The 8,186-nt window shown below is 55.7% G+C and overlaps 5 protein-coding genes across 5 annotated transcripts; 3 read left to right on the top strand and 2 right to left on the bottom strand.

Annotated features, from left to right (window-relative positions):
• The first annotated feature begins 199 nt into the window (after positions 1-199).
• Positions 200-1,885, top strand: N657DRAFT_666525 (alpha/beta-hydrolase). Its single transcript, XM_062795344.1, has 2 exons — positions 200-1,374; positions 1,448-1,885. Exons 1-2 carry the CDS (start codon positions 601-603, stop codon positions 1,652-1,654), a joined length of 981 nt encoding a protein of 326 aa, XP_062643381.1. The 5' UTR covers positions 200-600; the 3' UTR covers positions 1,655-1,885.
• Positions 1,886-2,094: 209 nt separating this feature from the next.
• Positions 2,095-2,868, bottom strand: N657DRAFT_658874 (carbohydrate esterase family 4 protein; the record flags this gene model as incomplete). Its single annotated transcript, XM_062794934.1, has 1 exon — positions 2,095-2,868. One exon carries the CDS (start codon positions 2,866-2,868, stop codon positions 2,095-2,097), a length of 774 nt encoding a protein of 257 aa, XP_062643380.1.
• Positions 2,869-3,500: 632 nt separating this feature from the next.
• Positions 3,501-4,775, bottom strand: N657DRAFT_249967 (uncharacterized protein). The gene is made up of 2 exons (XM_062786434.1): positions 3,985-4,775; positions 3,501-3,914 (listed from the first exon to the last, which is right to left on the bottom strand). Exons 1-2 carry the CDS (start codon positions 4,358-4,360, stop codon positions 3,613-3,615), a joined length of 678 nt encoding a protein of 225 aa, XP_062643379.1. The 5' UTR covers positions 4,361-4,775; the 3' UTR covers positions 3,501-3,612.
• Positions 4,776-5,805: 1,030 nt separating this feature from the next.
• Positions 5,806-6,731, top strand: N657DRAFT_581212 (LmbE-like protein; the record flags this gene model as incomplete). The annotated part of the gene is made up of 2 exons (XM_062789507.1): positions 5,806-6,028; positions 6,088-6,731. 2 exons carry the CDS (start codon positions 5,806-5,808, stop codon positions 6,729-6,731), a joined length of 867 nt encoding a protein of 288 aa, XP_062643378.1.
• A 440-nt stretch (positions 6,732-7,171) lies between these two features.
• Positions 7,172-7,885, top strand: N657DRAFT_626395 (Sm-like ribonucleoprotein). The gene is made up of 4 exons (XM_062790787.1): positions 7,172-7,312; positions 7,388-7,474; positions 7,535-7,571; positions 7,629-7,885. Exons 1-4 carry the CDS (start codon positions 7,190-7,192, stop codon positions 7,670-7,672), a joined length of 291 nt encoding a protein of 96 aa, XP_062643377.1. The 5' UTR covers positions 7,172-7,189; the 3' UTR covers positions 7,673-7,885.
• The last annotated feature ends 301 nt before the right edge of the window (positions 7,886-8,186 follow it).

The following is an 8,186-nucleotide window of genomic DNA, read 5'->3' as shown; positions in this document are numbered from 1 at the left end:
CGCTGTTAGTGTTGTGCCCGAATTTCCATACTGGCCCTTATCAGTGCGCCACTCGCCTATATGCGCCGCTCGCTTATAATGTACGGTTACTGTAACTAAAAGAAGATAGTTAACGTATAATTAACTAAATGATCTAGTTATAGATAACGTTACAGGTACCTGAATCTGGCACCACCAAATTAAACCCATTGAATTGTAAGTTCTGCGACGATGCCTCTGTTGTACATGATGGCCGACTCGGGCTCCCCTGCATTTTTGACTCGGACCTGAGTGGGTAAACGGTAAAGCTCACGATGTTGATGACAACATTGGCTATTGTACGGACTCGGATTTAGCGTGGATCCTTTCAAAGCATTCGCATGTGTTGTCCAGCTCCTTCAACTGATGCTGGTTACCATAGTAAGGTGACAGTTCTCCGCATGTTGCACACATTCCCTGGTTTGAAAGCGGTCTCGACCCCATCCGGTGAACGTCATCAGCTCACTCCGCGATCTGCTTTTCATCCGTTTTTTTCATCACTTTTTTCATCACTTTTCATGCTACAATTCCACCTAAACAACTTCCAAAGTACACATCACAGGAACTCCGCCTTTTGACAGAATGGAGGACAAGAATATCATTTTGCACACCAAACCCGGTGCCTCACTGCATATCTCAGTGGCCAAACCCCACCCGCCAGGCCCACACGCCCTCTCCAACACACTCGTGGTGTTCCTGAATGGCCTCGCCCTACCCAGCGCAGCCTGGTGCGAAACCATCGACAGATTCCTCAACCTGCGCCGGAAATCCAACCAGCCGATCCCCGCCCTGCTCTGTTACGACCGTTACGGCCAGGGCAAATCCGACTCGGACCCAACCGACGACCCGCAGGACGCACCCTACGGCCACGACTCGCGCGCAGCCGTCGCCGACCTGCACCAGCTCCTCATCCAAGTCGCGCGAGACGAGCTTCACCGACAGAAGCTGGAAGACCTCCAGCTAGTACTAGTCTGCAACTCGATCGGCTGCGCCCTCGCGCGCATCTACGCCGCCGCCCACCCAGGGCGGGTCAGCGCCTATGTCTTCCTCGACTCGATGATGGCCAACACGGATTTCGTGTCCCTTTTCCCGGACCCGGACGGCGACGACGCCGGATTTGACGAGGGCCAGTTGCCACAGGGCATCACGCCGGACGACCTCCGGCATGCGAGGGTCAGGGTCCGCAACTTCTTCCACCCGACCGTGCCCAACGCCGAGCATCTTGACCGAAGACACCTGGCAGAGCTACTGCCGCAGGCCGACGGGCCTCGCCTGCCCCACGGGCCGGGAGGGAGGTCGCCGCTGTTGGTAGTGGCGGGTCACGACTGGGACGTCTTCGCCGAGCAGAGTGAGCATGTGGGTACCTTAAAAAGAAGAACCCCAACTGGATCTGAGATGCGATACGCTGACAACGAGCGTGTTTTAACAGGGCTCGTTATCCGTGTCAAAAGCCGTCATCAACGCGTATGTCAACCCAGCCTGGGGCGCGTACAACCAGGGTTTGACTCGTCTCGTTCCGGCGGAGAACGAGGTGAAGATAGCCAAGGGCTGTGGTCACTTCATCCAAAAGGATGACCCGGGCTTCGTGGCCAACGAGCTCAACGCCCTCTTGAATAGGCTGCGGGACCGTGACTAGGGGCGTCGTTGATTCATCCATTTGTCCGCTGCCACGCCAACGGGGGAGCAGTTAGGGCGGGAGCAGGAGAAGATCGGTCAAGGAGAAGTAGAATGCAGGCCATGGTGCTGTTCTAATTGCTGTGTATAGCGGATTCGAGTAATAGTTGCACATTACTTATGTGTTCTACCAACCAGCGCTAACAATACTTAACAACGAAACCGGTACCCGAGGATCAATATCCATCATGCCCCAGCCAACCTGTTCCAGACCTCATCTCCTCCCGACTAAGCCGAGCTGCAGTCTAACCTGAAACCTTCCAACCAAGAACCGGCTCTCCTCATGATCAAACGCTTCAAGCCAGACGTCTTCTGCTCTCCCCAACCACAAATAGGTCCCACGTGGTTGCGTCACTAACAACCCACCACCTCCCTCGCTCGCCTTCAAGATTTAGAGACCAATCACGTATGCCAGTACCAGTTCTCAGCCGGGTCGCCTAGACACTCGCCCACCGTCACGGCCCTGTAACCCCTCTGCTTGATCTCCATGAGCATGTAAGGGACCAGGGAGTCGGCCGTGTTCCGGAGCGAGTCGTGGCTGAGCACCAGGAACGAATCCAATCCCCATCGATTCTCATCCAGCAGCCGGGTAAAGTTCTCCATAGCTACCCCGATGTCGTCGGGGTCGTTGTGCATGTAGTCCTTGGGATCGACATCGAAGTTGACCACATGATAGCCCAGCCGCGCTGTGTGGTCCAGGCATTCCCACGTGCACGAAGCGTAGGGGGGTCGAAGGTAGGTAGGGGCTTTGCCAATGACATGGAAGAGCGCCTTCTCGAGTTGCACGATCTGGTTCTCGCGCGTGTCGTGATCGGCAACCGAGAGGTCGGCGTGGCCCCATGTGTGGGAGCCGATCTGATGGCCAGCAGCGTCCATCCGCCTCAGAATCCCGGGCCAGGGCGTGGAGAAGTCGTTGATGGCTCGTGACCAGTTCTCGCCGTTGATGAAGAAGGTGGCTTTGGCGTCGTACTCATCCAATAGGTCCAACACATGCTCCGTGTAGATGAATGGGCCGTCGTCGAATGTGAGCGCAACGACGCCCGGAACGATGCAGTGGTTGATGATGGCACCGCGAGGGACGCTGGTATCTCGAGTTGTCAGGTTCGCGGCAGGGGCACTCGCGGCATGCTCTCTGGTGAGAAACAGCCCGATCGAAAGCAAGGCCGGCCAGAACATGGTTGCCGGACCGGATGGCGGAGATGATCGAGTAGACTCCAAGGTAATAAAGACAGCACCCGGTCGCTGATGTTAACAAGATGCGGTTTGATGTCGACTTCAGATGGCCCACGAGGCGCTGCTGGGAGTTCAGACGAAAGGCGGGAGCCGAGGGGAATTCGCCACGAGAAACTTGCCAGTCCCGGACGCTACCCTCCGTCTCATCCAGGAAGGACTGACTGAAAGGCATTATGCTCTGGAGGCAAGTGCTAGACGGAAATGCGCTCATACGCGTCTCCCGCTACCTCCCTATGGAGGCAGGCGCATATGCCTGCACCAAAGCTCCGTCGTCTGCCGCTTCCGAGCCGAGTTAGCTTCAAATTCGGGACAACCTCCCGCGCCTGTCGCTGTTCACCCTGTCTTGGAACGGAAAGTGCGAAGAGGAAGGACTTGCGATACACATCCATCCAACCCGGATGATTAAGGGAGAAGAAGTGTCAACGCTGTAGCCCCCGAACATGGTCTGGATACGCCGAAGCATACATGGGTCGAATGCGAGGAGGACGAGATTGCAGCAGCTTCAGGCTGAAGTACAGGCCATGTCCCTTACCGGCACCGAAAGAGCCAAGAGCGCTGGACGGAAGATGAGATCCGAGGCACTAGAGACCCACAAGGCCCGATGTTGGGGCCGGTGCATCCGCCTCGTTGATCGGAGACTCGAACAGGCGGGCTTTCTCAGGCTGCATGCCAACTCTCCCGTAGGACTTATTTGATACTGTATCCCTTCTGCCATAGGAAGGTCCCTGCAGCAGTGAGGCTGAGAACAGCCCAAGGGAGCTCCAATTCAATAACAAACCAGACCCAGAGACAGCCGATGGGAGGAGCCTGTTTCATGACGGCTAGGTAGCCATATGTGTTGGTAATATGAATCAGATAGCAGCCGGCAACAATGCTCGCAGTGAAGAACAAAGCTTGCCGAACGGCAAATTGAGATTGGGCAGACAAGCCGGGAATCAGTTGGGGGTTCGCGGCGTGGGGATGAAGAACGTAGACAAGCAGGCCGAATACTAGAAGCATCAGAGGCAATGTTAGCAACGCGACGCCGACGAAGGTGTACGCCAGGAGAATCAAGCTCACCCAACAGTGCTTGGCAAAACCGCATCCAGATATTGGGCCACACTATTCTGTCGATGGAATACTGGTGCTGCACAAGAACATCAAAGGTGAAGTGTAGCATGGCCAGGCTCACGGACCAGAGCAGCGTCTCCATCACGCGCTCGACGGAGGGCGGCAATCCAACTTCGTTGTCTTTGTCTCTATCGGCATTTTTCTGCGACCTGGAAATAGGAATTCGGGCGGCTTTCTTCGCAATCTCGTCCTCCCTCTGCTTCACTTGGTCGAACAGGCCTCTCTCCTCGGCGAGTTGGAGCAGCGTCTTCTCCGATGGGCCGGATCGGTCGGGCTGTTTCAGCTTGAAATTGGACGCAGACTGTTCGTCGCGTGTTCTTGCCATTTCCCAAAGACTCGAGCGGCTGGGGGCGACGTTTGTGCGGTTTGGGAGCAGGTGAAATGGTACGAATAGATGGAGCTCGCATCAGTTCCATTGTTTGTTCAGAGACCTGCGGAATCGAGCTGTCCAGATTCCTGACGAGGTCCTTTGCAGCCCCACCATTTCTGTGCCAAGCATTTTGGGGAGCTCCCGTGATCTCAGGGAGACGGACGGTTGGAAACACAGTTGCACAATGCATCCATCTCAAGATGAAATTCGTCGTTAATAATCGTCGACTTGCACTTCGTTCTGGTCTGAATAGAAAATCATGGAATTGTTGAAACATCACGCAGTGGGTACGACTTGCGGGCAACATTCAGCTTTCAAGGGTCTCGTACTGTGCATCTCAAACACCAGGTTAACCCCACTTTACATCTGGCACTGCCGCCCCTAAAATCACAGCATCTCGCCAGAGGGCCCGAGAAGAGTATTCAACCAGTGTAGGCGATACAAGGGATGCGCGCACGCGGCCACCATATGAAGTAGTAGGATTGAGGCCCCTAAGTTCGAATTTGCAACACAATTGATGATGCGGCTGATACGCGTAAAGTTCTTGATGACTCCGTCTTTGACCTCAACTCTCGAGGTTAACAGTCTTGAAAGCTACATTTCTTGGCATTTCGGCAAACTTGAAAAAGTCTGTCGGGTCTTCTAAGAGGATTGTAGGAAAAAGGATCTGTCAAATAACTACTACGCGTATCAGTCGCATCATCAATTGTGTTGCAAATTCGAACTTAGGGGCCTCAATCCTACTACTTCATATGTTGGCCGCGTGCGCGCATCCCTTGTATCGCCTACACTGGTTGAATACTCTTCTCGGGCCCTCTGGCGAGATGCTGTGATTTTAGGGGCGGCAGGCCAGATGTAAAGTGGGGTTGACTTGATGTTTGAGATGTAAAGTAGCTCCACCCGACTGCAATCAAGGGTTCTCCAATCGCAAAGGTGTCATTGATGAATTTCTGGAGCTTCTCGTCAGCTCCTTGCTCACCCCGTGCGCGACTCTCACCGCCGACCGAAACAAGATACATGGGACCCTCACTGGGCTAAGTTGCTTCCCAAAGGAATCCCGAAGCGTCGTGACCTTTTTGGGTGCTCTGAGCTCACAACTATTGACCAGCTTCCCTGGACCCGTCTGCAGCCCTGTCCTTTTCAAGCCCCGGCACGTTCCGCGCAGAGAATCTTCTGACTTACTGGCCAGTCTGTAAGCCAGTTGCCTGCCCGGCACCCTCGTCAGTTTCTCAGGAGTTCTGCGGTTCCAAAGCGAGACGTGAGGCCACTCCCTGAGTCAAGCCAGAGCTGCGCCAGTGTCCGTTGTCGGGGCAGAGGCAGAGCGGGGCGGGCAGTAAGGCACAGACCTGTCTGTCGGCCAATTGGGTTACCATCGCGCTTTGGGTGTAGTCCTGGGCATGATGGACGCGTTCATGCTGCTTTGCGTGCTCGCCGTCGTCCTCCCGTCACTGTACATCTACACGGCATCGGTGGTCTCGGCGCGCTTCCCAGCGCTGCGCAACAAGCGCATTTGCTTGCTGATTGCGCACCCCGATGACGAGGCCATGTTCTTTGCGCCCACTGTGATGGCGCTTGCCAGACCAGAAACGGGCAACCATGTCAAGATCCTCTGTCTAAGCAGCGGTATGAATTCCTTGGTGTCTTCGAGGCACGTCCAAGCTGGCCGCTGACACTCCGAACAGGCAATGCCGATGGCCTGGGCGAGACGAGAAAGCGGGAACTGGCCAAATCGGGCCTGATCCTCGGCCTACGCAAAGCCGACGACGTCTTTGTCGTCGACAAGCCCGAGTTCCCCGACAGCATGAGCACCACCTGGGACAGCGCCAACATCTCGACCCTGCTGTGCTCGGCCTTTGCGCCGAACCTCGCCCGCTCCCGCGACAGCGACGCCGCCCCGGCCGCTTCTATTGACGTGCTCATCACCTTCGACGCCGGCGGCGTCTCGGGCCACCCGAACCACATCTCGCTGTACCGCGGCGCCAGGGAGTTCGCTGCGGCGCTGGTGGCCGGCAAGCCCGGCTGGGCGCCGCCCGTGGATCTCTACACGCTCACTTCGGTGCCTCTTGCACGCAAGTACACGGCATTTCTGGACGTGCTGGCCACACTGGCGAGCTGGGCTATCGGCGCCGATAAGACCGACAAGCAGCACCCCGGGGGCCTGGTCTTCCTCAGCGGACTGGCGGGACAGGGCAGCATCATGACGGCGTGGAAGGCAATGGTGTCGGCCCACAAGAGCCAGATGGTTTGGTTTCGCTATGGGTGGATTTCGCTGAGCAGATACATGTACATGAACGACTTGAGGTTAGAGAAGGTCCGGGGTCGTTGACGAGTGCCGGGGCCTTGAAAATGACCGGCCGTTAAATGTAGTTAGTCGGGCAACCTTGTAGAGTGCTGTTTCTACAGGCGCTGGGAACACATAATCATGTACTGCACACCGCTGGGCCTGGGGTGCACTTCAGAATGTCTTTGCTTCAACTACATAGCCTCTTCACTCGCGGCCTCTTGCATGAGTTCGGCGGCAGGTTGCGGCCGGAGTTGAGAGCCCCAAGAAATCCGAAGTCTGGGGAACGTACCTCAGTCCCAGCTGGGCAGGCGGAATTGTTGGGCAAAATTAACTTCAAGGCGGCTGGCCAAAGCTTAGTGGCCCGTGCCCATTCGGATAGCCCAAGCGATTCTGTCTGCCCTTTTTGCCACTGTTCGCGCCCAGTTCCTCATGAGACAAACAGGCATTCGGAGATCACCGAGGAACTCAACCCCAGACGTGCGATCCATTGCATCCCAACCATGGCCGAAGCCAGGGATGAGGGCAGCGGTGTGTCAGAGCCCCTCGACCTCGTGCGCCTGCTGCTTGACGAAGTGGTCTGCGTGAAGCTCAGAGGTGACCGAGAGCTCAAGGGCCGTCTCCATGTAAGAGCCCCACCTTTGAAACTCCATGACCTTTCACGTCACCCCCGACTTACATGTTTTGAACCTTGACGTTAGGCTTATGACAGCCACTGCAACCTGGTACTCGGAGACGTGGAGGAGACCATTTACGTCGTGGACGAGGAGGATGACGAGGAAGTCAAGGTACTGTCCATCCTGCCGGCACCCGTACGCTACATAACAAACTAACGCAGCGCCATGCAGACTGTGAGCAAGAAATCCGAGATGTTGTTTGTGAGAGGTAACGCCCCCGAGCGGCACCCGCACCTAATTCACGATTACCTAACCATTTCCCCAGGCGATAGTGTGGTCCTCATATCTCCGCAAGCTGGATCGTTTTAATCATTTGGTTGACGACGAGGCACGATAAGATGACCCTCAGGAGCAAGTTAGGCCCGCTACATGGTGCAGCGAAGGCACGTCAACAGCCATTTTCACCGTGTGTAAAATACATGACCAGGGACGGATACACTGATAGCCTGAATCAATGGAGCCTCCCTTCGTACGGCCGAGCCGAGTAAACAACATCACCCCATCCCGTGCCTTGTTGTGTACACCCGATACACATTGCGTTTCATTGCCTCGAGAGCAGAAAACTCCGCATGACAAGCCTGATAGGAATCGATGCAGAGAAGACGTGAGAGTGAAGCATACGCGTTGGCGTTGGCCACAAGCAGTATCTTTCTGTTTGCGTGACAAACCCGCGGACATTACCATAATCTCGACATTGCAACTCCAAAGCGCCTCCCCCACCGCATACTATCTCTTATATCTTGAAGAGACCCGAAGCCCTGAAAACAAATCATGCCCCAATAGCCATGTTGCCGCCGCTGGCATATGAGCCTGCAAGCCTTAC

Source organism: Parathielavia appendiculata (assembly GCF_033297405.1).
Source record: "Parathielavia appendiculata strain CBS 731.68 unplaced genomic scaffold N657scaffold_24, whole genome shotgun sequence".
Taxonomy (NCBI): Eukaryota; Fungi; Ascomycota; class Sordariomycetes; order Sordariales; family Chaetomiaceae; genus Parathielavia; species Parathielavia appendiculata.
This window is presented reverse-complemented; position numbering and strand designations above follow the sequence as displayed.